Genomic DNA, 13,586 nt, shown 5'->3' with positions numbered 1-13,586 from the left:
ATTAAACAGGAAATTAGAAATGTGTGCAATAAAGGAACAGCAGTTATAGTGGGTGACTTCAATCTACATGTAGATTGGGTGAACCAAATTGGTAAAGGTGCTGAGGAAGAGGATTTCTTGGAATGTATGCGGGATGGTTTTTTGAACCAACATGTCAAGGAACCAACTAGCGAGCAGGCTATTCTGGACTGGGTTTTGAGCAATGAGGAAGGGTTAATTAGCAATCTTGTCGTGAGAGGCCCCTTGGGTAAGAGTGACCATAATATGGTGGAATTCTTCATTAAGATGGAGAGTGACATAGTTAATTCAGAAACAAAGGTTCTGAACTTAAAGAGGGGTAACTTTGAAGGTATGAGACGTGAATTAGCTAAGATAGACTGGCAAATGACACTTAAAGGATTGACGGTGGATATGCAATGGCAAGCATTTAAAGGTTGCCTGGATGAACTACAACTATTGTTCATCCCAGTTTAGCAAAAGAATAAATCAAGGAAGGTAGTGCACCCGTGGCTGACAAGAGAAATTAGGGATAGTATCAATTCCAAAGAAGAAGCATACAAATTAGCCAGAGAAAGTGGCTCACCTGAGGACTGGGAGAAATTCAGAGTTCAGCAGAGGAGGACAAAGGGCTTAATTAGGAAGGGGAAAAAAGATTATGAGAGAAAACTGGCAGGGAACATAAAAACGGACTGTAAAAGCTTTTATAGATATGTAAAAAGGAAAAAACTGGTAAAGACAAATGTAGGTCCCCTACAGACATAAACAGGTGAATTGATTATGGGGAGCAAGGACATGGCAGACCAACTGAATAATTACTTTGGTTCTGTCTTCACTAAGGAGGACATAAATAATCTTCCAGAAATAGTAGGGGACAGAGGGTCCAGTGAGATGGAGGAACTGAGCAAAATACATGTTAGTAGGGAAGTGGTGTTAGGTAAATTGAAGGGATTGAAGGCAGATAAATCCCCAGGGCCAGATGGTCTGCATCCTAGAGTGCTTAAGGAAGTAGCCCAAGAAATAGTGGATGCATTAGTGATAATTTTTCAAAACTCGTTAGATTCTGGACTAGTTCCTGAGGATTGGAGGGTGGCTAATGTAACCCCACTTTTTAAAAAAGGAGGGAGAGAGAAACCGGGGAATTATAGACCGGTTAGCCTAACGTCGGTGGTGGGGAAACTGCTGGAATCAGTTATCAAGGATGTGATAACAGCACATTTGGAAAGCGGTGAAGTGATTGGACAAAGTCAGCATGGATTTGTGAAAGGAAAATCATGTCTGACGAATTGCATAGAATTTTTTGAGGATGTAACCAGTAGAGTGGATAGGGGAGAACCAGTGGATGTGGTATATTTGGATTTTCCAAAGGCTTTTGACAAGGTCCCACACAGGAGATTAGTGTGCAAACTTAAAGCACACGGTATTGGGGGTAAGGTATTAATGTGGATGGAGAATTGGTTAGCAGACAGGAAGCAAAGAGTGGGAATAAACGGGACCTTTTCAGAATGGCAGGCAGTGACTAATGGGGTACCGCAAGACTCAGTGCTGGGACCCCAGTTGTTTACAATATATATTAATGACTTGGATGAGGGAATTAAATGCAGCATCTCCAAGTTTGCGGATGACACGAAGCTGGGTGGCAGTGAGGATGCTAAGAGGATGCAGAGTGACTTGGATAGGTTAGGTGAGTGGGCAAATTCATGGCAGATGCAATTTAATGTGGATAAATGTGAAGCTATCCACTTTGGTGGCAAAAATAGGAAAACAGATTGTTATCTGAATGGTGGCCGATTAGGAAAAGGGGAGGTGCAACGAGACCTGGGTGTCATTATACACCAGTCATTGAAAGTGGGCATGCAGGTACAGCAGGCGGTGAAAAAGGCGAATGGTATGCTGGCATTTATAGCGAGAGGATTCGAGTACAGGAGCAGGGAGGTACTACTGCAGTTGTACAAGGCCTTGGTGAGACCACACCTGGAGTATTGTGTGCAGTTTTGGTCCCCTAATCTGAGGAAAGACATCCTTGCCATAGAGGGAGTACAAAGAAGGTTCACCAGATTGATTCCTGGGATGGCAGGACTTTCATATGAAGAAAGACTGGATGAACTGGGCTTGTACTTGTTGGAATTTAGAAGATTGAGGGGGGATCTGATTGAAACGTATAAGATCCTAAAGGGATTGGACAGGCTAGATGCAGGAAGATTGTTCCCGATGTTGGGGAAGTCCAGAACGAGGGGTCACAGTTTGAGGATAAAGGGGAAGCCTTTTAGGACCGAGATGAGGAAAAACTTCTTCACACAGAGAGTGGTGAATCTGTGGAATTCTCTGCCACAGCAAACAGTTGAGGCCAGTTCATTTGCTATATTTAAGAGGGAGTTAGATATGGCCCTTGTGGCTACGAGGATCAGGGGGTATGGAGGGAAGGCTGGGGCGGGGTTCTGAGTTGGATGATCAGCCATGATCATAATAAATGGCGGTGCAGGCTCGAAGGGCTGAATGGCCTACTCTTTCACCTATTTTCTATGTTTCTATGTTTCTAATCCGGGTAGCATCCTGGTAAATCTCCTTTGCACCCTCCCTAAAGCTTCCACATCTTCCTATAAGGAGGTAATCAGGAATTAATACAGTACTTCAACTGTATTGTAACCGGAGTTTTACAGAGCTGCAACATTTCCTTGTGGTTCTTAAACCATATCCCCCTGAGAAACAAAGTCCAGCATACCACACACCTTCTTAACCAACTTACCAACTTGTGCAGCAACTATGAATGTGGACCCCAAGATCCCTCTTTTCCTCCAGTCTGCTAAGAATACTGCAATTAAATTTGTACTCAGCCATCAAATTTGACCTTCGAAAGTGTTTCACTTCACACTTTTCTGGATTGAACTCCATCTGTCACTTCTTAGTCCAATTTGGCATCCTGCCTTTCTCTGCTAAGACCTTTCTTAAGCTTCCTGGCTATCTTGTAACTCTTAAAATCCCTGTCCGATCGTTGCTTCCCAATCCTTAAGTGTGCTTCCTTTTTCCCTTTGACTAAATGTCCATTTTTCATGTTAGCCATGGTTCCTTACCTTTCATGCCTCGTGGGGCAAACATGTCCAGAACCCCTTGCAAGAGCTCCCTAAACACCCTTCAGATCATCATTATACATTTCCCCAAGAACGTCTGTTCCCAATTTACGCTCCCAAGTTCCTGCCTCCTAGCATCATATTTAGACCTCCCAGAATTAAGTACAGTACAGTACTGTCTCACACCATCTGTTCCTATCATTGTCCGGTACAATGTTAAAGGTCAGGGAGTTGTGGTCACTGTCTTAAATTCATTGCTCATTAAGAGATCTGTCATCTGACCAGGTTCATTGCCTAAGTACTAGATTCAGTTCGGCTTCTCCCCCCTCCCACAAAGTATCAGAAGTGGTATACTTATTAATGAAGGGAAAGGCCACAGTGGTACTCCTCATAATCTGTGTATTTACTCTCCTCCTCCTGACCGTCACCCAGCTACCTGCCGCAGCAACTTAGGTGTGACTGCCTTCCTATTAATCAAGTCCTCATTCTCTTGAATGATGTGTCGGTCATCCAGCTGCATTTCCCTACGTGGTCTGCAAGGAGCTGCAGCCAGGTGCACTTCTCTCACGTTTAGTCATCGGGGACACTGGAGGACACCCCAACTTTGCACATCATGCAAGAGGAGCACACTACATGATAGTAAAAGAAGAAAGAGAAACTTACCCAAAGCATTTTTAAGGTCGGGAATAAATCAATTGGTCCTCAGTTGTGCTCTGCTATCTGTAAGATCATGGCTGATCGATTGTGAAGTCAACTACACACTCACTCTTAATTGCTGCTGATAAATTATATCCCTTCTTAATCGTGAACCTATCTACATCTGTTTTTACATTATTTTCAGACTCTCCTTTCACCTACCTTTGAGAAGGACAATTCAAAGCACTCAGTTAATTCTTAAATAGGCTTTATTTTTAAATAATGACCTTTAGCTCTAAGTTTTATGTTCTCCCACGAGAGGAAGCATCTTTTTTACCCCTGTCCTATCTGGATCCCTTTGCATCTGCATATTTCAATCAAGATACTTCTCTCTAACCACCATAGCCTTCTACAAGCATAGCCTAGACAACTATAATAACCTGGGCAAGGTCTGGTAAGTATTTTCTTAATTGCTTTCAGCTCATTACCATCCTTCCTTTAAAAAGGAGCCCAAAGCTGCAACAATGCTCATCATCACTGAAAATATATTTCCTGATTTGTATTCAATTCCGCTTACAATAAAAAAAAATCATTTTGTTGGTTCTACTTGCTTTACCTGCTTTGCTTTGTGAAGATTTGTCTGCATCTCAAAGTTCTGCATCACTTAGATAATATACTTAATTTTTACTTCCAAAATGCAGAAGGTCACATTTTCTTTCAGTGTACTCCATCTAGCCACATTTACCCATTCAGTTGACCTACTTAACATCATTTCTGTTGTATTTATCAATGCAATTTAAATCAATCATATAAAGATGAGCCCTTCAGCGTTGTTAACTGTGACACATCAGTCATCGTCAAGTGGAAAAAGGCCTATTTATGCCTATTCTTTGTTTCCTGTTAGTCAGTCAGTCATTTATTCCTCCAAGATAGATATACTGTCCTACTGCATGTATGATGTTCCAATGTGGATGGTATCTCCTCACCCTGCCCACAGTTTATGTTGTATACCAGGTGGAGCAGTAATGAATTTAACTCCAGATTTTTATTTGGGGAAGAGTTTTGACAAATGATGAGAATTTGGAAGCAAAATAATCCATTGTTATAATTGAAAAATCCATATATGCACAATTACTACGCAAGGGAAGTACAGTGGCTGAGAAATTCCAGTCAACTCCATTATGCCCATAGTTGTCACTGACCTGAGAAAAAAGTTGTCACTTAACCTGAGCGATTCCTCAGGTAAGAATCTGGCTCCAGCAGTCTTTGCATGCAACCTCATGGACAGCTGTATTATGAATGGCATCCCTCATGTGATATTGAAGTTGGGAAATAAACAAAATTAGATTTAACCACTGAATGACTTAAAATGTGACACTTGGATAAGTTGTGCCTTCAGCCTTTTTATGTCTGATATTATATAAAAGTAACAAATTCCAAAAAAGATAGAAATAGCCTAAAATACTGGATCATCTAGTTTGCCAAGATTTTTGTATCTGGTGAAAGTTCTGGCATGCCCTTGTGGAAATTCAAGACCACTTTTCACTGTTTTCTATTGAAATTTTTTCTTTTAAACAGATGCAAGTAGAAATGTAATTATTTGCATTATAGGAAATTCAATCATTTTCTTCACTTGGCTCATTTAAACATTTCATGTTAGGTTTCCTGACACATCTCATATATTGTTCAGCTTAACTAGGCAGTGTCATTTTTGGAGTTATCTGACAGCTGAAGTATTTTCTTGAATGGGTCCTGTCAGAGTTGTCCTTCCCTGTGGATAGAAGATTTTGTTTAGAGCGGCTCATTAACATTGAAGCTATGTGACCCCGGAGCACATTTTTGAAGCTGAGTGGTTGGAAGGCAAAAGAGATAGAGCAAGACTCTCAGTAATAAGATGCATAATTTATTTTTCTTTCAATATTATAGACTTCTTTAGCGGAGAAATAAAATGGGAGCAGCTTCATTTGTTTTCTGCCATTAACGTTTCTGAATTTGCAAGTGATCCCATCTTATATTTTCAGTACAGATAAAGTTAATCCATCACACAGAAAAGTAATTATGGGCTTGATATTCTTTTGAGCTACATGCAGCAGAATTCGAAGGAAGAGAATTTTTTTTGTCATATGGATGTTGATCATTAGGATTCTCTCACTTAGACAACTGTAATGCTCAGCTATTGCCAATAACATTATTAAAGTCTGTTGAGGGTGTTATGTCCATGGCTGAAATATTGTATCTTCAATTCAAGTTTCTTCATGAGACATGCCTGAATTAGGAATATTCCCCTTGGAGTGCACTGTGACTGGAAGAATGAAAAAATGGCACAGATTACCCTGAAAGAGAGAGGGAGGAGAGGGGCTATTAAGATGAAATCCACCATGATTCTTCAGGGACCTTTAATACTGCCTTATAAACAGCTGCTCTACAGAAAAGACTCACTTGTTGAAATGGGATACATGTTACAAGCTTTATTCGATCCTCTTTAGCTTTAGCTTTGATACTGCTTTAGTTTTGGATGCCAAAGTCACTGTGGCTGGGAGCGTGTCAGTGTATTTTCACTATAATTTTACAATGTGCATTTTATGTTGAGTTGAAACATATGGCTGCACATGGATTATGAGATTTAGCCTGGCACAGCAAGCCACTGACTATATTCTTGCTAGCTTTTGTGCATTGCTAGCCATCTCAAAGATGTACATAAGAAAGAACTGTGCCCTTCCAACATCATCTAGGTGTGACATGGCACAGTCCGCTATCAGTATCCCTATAGCAATAGTCATAATGTTACCAGTCTGTGTAGTTCATTGTGTTTTTTTTTCACCTTGAGCAACCTGAGAACATATTGGAGTGGTATTACAAAATGCAAACCCTTAGATTATTGCCTTCCGCAGCTTTGATGTAAACTTGTGTGAGAAATTCTGGGCTTGCATCACATTAGCATGGTGTTGGTTGAATCCTTCCGTGGCAGCTTAGCTGAGGCCAGCCAGCACTTGTATATCTTGGGTTCCTTTCAGTCAGGCTTCCATTGTACCAAACCCAGCAGCTGCATTGAATTTTGGAATTGGAATTGGTTTGTTATTGTCGTATGTACTGAAATACAGTAAAAAGTTTGCCTTGCACACTGTTCATACAGATTAAATCATTACACAGTCCATTGAAGGAGAACAAGGTATAATAGGAGCAGAATGCAGAATCAAGTGCAACAGCTACAGAGGAAGTGCAGTGCAGTAAACAATAAGGTGCAAGGTCAATGTGCTCTGCGGTACATAGCCTCACCCAGTGGTAAGTTCCTACCAACGTTGTCCTCTTTCTCCTGCAAGCCAGGTGTACCCAATGACTCACATTGTATCAGAACTATCCTCTAAGTCAGGGGTACCCAAACTTCTTTATACTGTGGACCAATACCATTAGGCAAGGGATTCTGTGGACCCCAGGTTGGGAACCCCTGCTTTAAGCTAAATTGTAAGTTTCTGTAGCTAAAGATGTGCCACCTGTATGAACTATTGAAGTAGAGTTGTTGACATGTTCTACGTGTCTTCAGATTCACTCTTCTACTACCATCTATCCAGGTTATAAATTATGACTCTCTACAGTGTGATGTTCCCTTGGACAACATTGGTGGCGTGGAGAGGGGAGACTTGCAGCATGGGCAACTGCTGGTCTTCCATACAACTTTGTCCAGGCCTGCGCCCTGGAAACCTCCGAAGGCACAAATCCACGGTCTCATGAGACTAACGGATGCCTATAAAGGTGTGGAGGACAGTGTGAGATTATTTTGAGTGGGTGATGGAAGGAGAGAGTTCCATGCCTGTGTTGTTTTCTGCTTATAAAAGAGATTACTGTGGGATGAGAGGTGTAGAGGGTGTGAAAAAGATGAAAATGAGGATACCAACTTGTCATCTGGTTACCATCATCTTCCAGTAACAAGCTATACACTGCCTGCTCCAGTGATGGTCATTACTGTATGTTCCTCTCACGTAGCACTGATGCCTCCAGTTATGCACCATCTTAGGCAGCAAAAGAGCGAAAGCTGTCAGGCACTGTGGGGCAAAGGCAACATAACAGGCATAGCTGCATATTTGATATATGCAAACTGTAAAATATAGTTCTGAGATTTAACAGCAGTGTTGAGACAGCAGATGTTACGGAGCACACAGAGGCGAGTGATATATATTAATTCATGGTGATTATTAGTGAGCATTTTGTCAGGGTGTAATGCATTGAGGTGGTGTTGGTTGGGAAGACGGGTTCAATCTTCAAGTGGTTGAGCCCATAGTGATGCATCCAATGAGTCCTCAGGCTTGGGCCCTTCACACCTGTTTCCTCCCACTGCTTTCTGTTGAAGTGTTTTCATGTCCTGGCCCCAGCAAATTAATCTTTAATGTTTTCCACCTTCTGGCTAATGCTGTAAATCTGTGAAGTTATAATGCCATTCGTCAGGGTATGCCCAGCTCAGTTACGAGCTCCACGTCACCTGCCTAAACCTATTTCAGCTACAGTGCATCTCTCTACCCAGCCCTTTAAGATGTGATATGGTGCTAGTCATCCTTGGAAATGAGCCATTGTTGTGGTGAAAAAATTGAACAGAATGGTGATCTCTGGCTGCTCAATAATGTCTTTAAGAGTAGGAAGCAGAACAATTTATTGTTTGACCACAAAGGTGTCTCATTTCATCACACCATCATCTTGAATGTACAACCAAAGAATGTCCATTACTCATTACAGACAGCTCTTGCAAATCACAGTTGGCTAAATTCAAATATGACAGTGAGAGCATCATGAATAAACATTTGATTTCAGTGTACAGCAAATGTTGGATTCAGCAAGAGTACAAAAAAGACATCAGATGGACTTGGGTAAAATTCCTTTGAAAGTAAGTACAACAACCAGCATAATTTAACAATCATTAGGGCCCTGTTAGATAGACTCTAGTGGTCTTATCCAAGCTTGTACATTGCCAAGTTTAAGCATTTCCAGTTTATTCATTCAGAAGTGCTATATAACATTTCATTACTAGTATCATACTGAGATTTTTTTTAAACAAAGAGCAATAATACTGAAAGTACAAATGTACTGATAATGTTCTACCTGTGACTTCATTCTACTAGGGTCTAATCTCAGGATTTTCCTGAGGTTTTTCTTTATTTGGTGTTTAAACTTCTCCCTCTAGATAAGGCTTTTGGCCCAGAGGTAAATGAATGTGAGAGCAAAAATTGCAAGATGAAATCCTCTGAAGAATAGCCAGAAACTACCTCTCCCAGGCCTGGCAATGAGACTCAATTAGCTGCCAAGAGAAAAGGACAGGTGTTCTTGTAGCATGGAGGTCTCAACCTGCTGCGAAAATGGAATCGAGTGCTTTTGATCCTGCATCCTCGCCGACTTTGACAAGCTTTAAGAATAAAAATCCTAGATACATGAAGTTTGACAGGCATCTTGCCAATCCTGGGCATTTGATTTTTACATCCCTTAGCAATCTTCAGAAATGTGCAATTGGGGCTGGGGAAAAAATTGCACACAGTCACAGATGTACAAGTTGGTTATTAAATTGTGAGGAGGAGAATCTATCTCAGGGATTGTGAATTTTTCTGTAGCTTGCAAATTCTGAAAATAGCACATCACCCTCCACTTTCCTGTAATATTCATAATGTTGCTGAGTTAATTGTCTGTTACACTTGCCAACAACAGATCAGTTTAGTAATTAACTGCACAAGTACCCTTTTATCCATGTAATTGTTATTAATGATTACCAATTAACTTTTCTTATATAGGTAGTTAACATTTAAATATATGAGCAATTTGTTTTCATGTCTTTTATTGGAAATTTTAAATAGATACATATTTTCCTTGATGCTGTTTTTCTTTTTGAAGTCTTTTCTGGCTTCCTCTTTCTATACCTCGCATTTGAAAGACTCAGTGTATTTCGATTTATTTCTTAGCCTGCTTCTCACCCTCCTGATTTCTTGTTCATTCAGACCTCTGATACTTGATGCCCTGAGCTATTTTAAGTTTGCATTTTCAAGAAGTTAATAATTACAAAACCAGAAGGTGTAAGGACTAGCCTGAATAGAAGCACACATGCTGAGATGCTTCCCATGACCCAAATCAGAACCATTTTGTTGTTTGAGATTATTAACCATCTTAATTTGTTGAATGCATGCACTTTCTTTCTCCTATTTTTAACCACAATGTTTGTTGATGGCATTGAAGGACAAAAATGCATTTTAGTAACATTGTGAATATGCTGAAGAGATTGATGACTTTCTTGTGTGATTGCTTGTTATAAGGTGATTTTTCTTGCAGGAAAAATATTTATGGTACAATCCTTAATTAGTTATTATTTGTATTCTTCGAGAAGAAAGAAAATCCGTATTTGCAGGGTTTCCATAAAACATAGGAGCAGAATTAGGTCATTTGGCCCATCAAGTTTGTTCTGCCACTCTTGATTTATTTTCTCACTCAACCCCATTCTCCTGCCTTTCCCCACACCCTTTGACACCATTAGTATTCAAGAAACACCCTTACTAATCAAAATTAAATAAATACCTTTTCCCCACATTTTTCAAAGTGTTTTGTAGACTGTGGAGAACCATTTGAAGTGCATTCACTCTTACAGGGAGAAGTAAAAAAGGAAATGTGCACTAACTATCATGAACAGGATGTCACAAACTGTGATGATTTGTATAGTAATTTTGACAGAGAGTTAAACATAACCACCTTCACTTGATGCCTTTTTTTCATATCCATGTAAAGAAGGTAACAAGACCCTGAATTAACACATCATCCAAGAACAGACACCTCCAACGTTGCATTGCAATGGTAAACCAACACATTGGCCGGCTTTATTTGCTAAAGGTTTGAACTTGCAACCATCTGTCCCAAGATTTTGATAGATTCCCTGAGATAGCAAGAAACTTTAAAAATGTTCAGGTGAAGTGATGAACATAAGAGAATTCTGCAGGTGCTGGAAATTTTGAGCAACAAGACAAAATGCTGAAGGAACTCAGCAAGACAGGAAGTATCTGTGGAGGGGAATAAACAGTCGACGTTTCTGGACCTGATGAAGGGTCTTTGCCTGAAACATTCACAATTTATTCTCCATTGTGGATGCTGCCTGAATTGCTAAGTTACTCAAGCATTTTGAGTGTGTTGCAGGTAAAGCCATGGAACCCTCACCTCAAAGATAAAAGATTGCAGATTGAAGTCTCACTCTGGAAATTTATTCAGGCTGTTCTGCTCAGTACAGTATTTACAGAGTGCAGCATTTCCTGGTGCTGTCTTTCATATGTGATATTGAACTGAAAAAAAAATCTCCATTTATTTGGAAATAAAATACAGAACAGAAGAAATAATTATAGGGGCGTGCATGTTTCAGTGACCTTACGTAAATCAGATTAACTTTATTATCACATTTCTCTTTATGAAGGTTTGCTTTATGTATTTTGGCTGCGTGTTTTCAATGCCACACTTGAACAATATTTCCATGGCCGTTAGTGGCCATCTACAAGTTATAAAAGACTGTACATCATATAAATGAAAATCATTTTGATGAATTGCTTTATCAGAGATTTCTTGTGATATGGCAGGACGTGTAAGCAAAAGTTTCCAAAGCATTTTTAATATTGTGTTCCATATCCCAGAATGGTTGATCACAAACCTGTTTCCCACAACTCTGCCTCTCCCCATGCATCGTGTCAGTGGGAACTATGTGTTTTTAAATGTTAAGTTTACATTTTAGGCAGACATTTTAAGTATTCAAACTAAAACAGACTTGCCTTGATGGCAGCCCAACCAACCTGAGGCTAGCTGGGTTCATAAAATCTCTCCACCAGATTCATCGAGGTTGAGCACTACAAATCAGCTACTTTGTTGCCAATCATCTAAATTCTTATTAATTGTATGTTTGGATGTGCCAGTCAAAACATGTGATTTCTTAAATCAAAAGTTGCAGTTTTATTTATTTGCATTTGAATTGTACATGTTTAAACTACTTAAAGCCTGTCTTTTGTTCATTTATTTTGAACTTGCAGTTAAGATAGCAAAATTCAACTTTTCTGCAGTGAAACAGAATGAGAATCATACTTTTTAAGATTGAGGAAGGTGTAAAGAAAATAATCAGTTACTATTTTTTCAGGAGGTATAATAAGATTGCAGCTGAGTTTGTTAAAGTTGCAGGATGTAGATTTGATAGATCACATCTTCTCCCACGTCCTTTCATTATATGCATCTCACTGCTGGTAATGACAGATTGTTATTTTCTTCTCAAAATGTTTTCAAGTGTATTGTGTGCAAAATAATTACACAGTTTTATGAAACTCTAGGTGGCATTGGACCAATTAGTTTAACAAAGCAATTAAAAGGCATTTTAAATGTGTAATATTGCAAGTGAGGAACAGCCTTTCTCATAGAGCAAGTTAATGTGTAAATTAAGTATCTTGACCAAGCTGAACTGTTTATTGTTAATGTCAATGGAATAAATGTAAACCTTTCAGCAAACAACCAAGGATTGCTTTTTCATTCTTTTTACACATTGGAATTTGCATGATCGTTGGTAATAATTCACAACATTGGGGATTTTTATTTAAATTGTAGTAATTTTTTAGCATTTCCCCTTTATTTGAATTTTATTATGAAACCACACCCTTTGTGAATAAAGTTGATCTAATATTTAGAGCTCAGTTCACATTTTCTACCTGACATTTTGCTTTCTCTCTTTGCAGGGCATCTTTGTGGAGCTCTTGTGTTGTTCTCCCACTCTTAGCTCTGACCTGGATGTCTGCTGTCTTAGCCATCACAGATCGAAGATCAGCTCTATTTCAAATCCTCTTTGCAGTCTTTGACTCTTTGGAAGGCTTTGTCATTGTAATGGTCCACTGCATTTTGAGAAGAGAGGTATGTCACATGGAAATACATGTGAAATTAAGGGGTCGGGGATAATAGATTAGAGGATTGAAGCTTACATGAGGGAAATGTTGCAGAGATCTGTTTACATATATGTATTTGGGAAGCAAATAGAAATGGGGAAAAACGATTAATGTCAAAACTGTGTTCAGTTTGCATGTATTTCCTTTTCAATTCTGGTTGTGATATCTTTTATGTGTTTCAGAAATATAGAAACAGATAAAAAAATCCTGCCACTGTTTCTGATGGCAATCTTGGATTTTGATGTTATGCTTCTAATAATCAGGAGGTTTATAACATTTAAACTGAATAATTTGAGGGAAGTTGGTTACTTGATTCCAAATAAAAAGCTATTCAGCACAGAAAGGTTATTTTGTTCCAGTGTGTGGGGTACTGATAATATTGTTCTTGTGGGAATACTCGGTTGAATAACTTTAAGTCATGCTTGTTCAAATCTGCCACGTGGCTTTGACAGTCTGTATTATTCTAAAGCACTTTCTAGAAATTCCCTCCCATTGATGAGAGCTTAAACATACTATATAGTAGCATTAGTAATTCATACTCTTCCTCCAAAATTCTTTCCATTGAACGTGTAGAATATAGATGTAGCGATACCATGATTATGAAGCTTGTTTGGTGCTACCATCTAAGAATGAATTTCTGGGGACTTTTTAAATTTATCAGTTCCACTTCTTGATAAGTACTGATAACTGAAGATGTGAAACAATATTTGAAGCTAGAAAGGAGGAAATTATTCAAGATGCTTTTGTGTTATGTTAAATTTAAAGTATTAAAAATAAACTATAGATGACAGCAAATGGAGATGAGAAAGTAGCAGTGAATGGGAAAATACTGGTGAAGTGAATTGTGTGAAATACTTGTATTTTTAAAATCTTTTTTATTTCACTTGCATTAATTTAATATTACTGTAATAATGTGATATTACAATAGCTTAGTTAATGCCTGTGGAAGGGCAGCATTTTTATA

The 13,586-nt window shown here is 39.0% G+C and overlaps 1 protein-coding gene across 12 annotated transcripts in view; it reads left to right on the top strand.

Moving 5' to 3' along the window:
- adgrb1a (adhesion G protein-coupled receptor B1a) overlaps positions 1-13,586 on the top strand; it is a 566,941-nt gene that overhangs the window by 504,311 nt on the left and 49,044 nt on the right. For all 12 annotated transcript variants that reach the window (XM_063058411.1, XM_063058402.1, XM_063058383.1 and 9 more), the window contains one exon: positions 12,419-12,590. In XM_063058411.1, coding sequence (XP_062914481.1) covers positions 12,419-12,590 — 172 coding nt within the window. The remainder of the gene's footprint in view (positions 1-12,418; positions 12,591-13,586) is intronic.

Source organism: Mobula hypostoma, chromosome 1 (assembly GCF_963921235.1).
Source record: "Mobula hypostoma chromosome 1, sMobHyp1.1, whole genome shotgun sequence".
Lineage (NCBI taxonomy): Eukaryota > Metazoa > Chordata > Chondrichthyes > Myliobatiformes > Myliobatidae > Mobula > Mobula hypostoma.
This window is presented reverse-complemented; position numbering and strand designations above follow the sequence as displayed.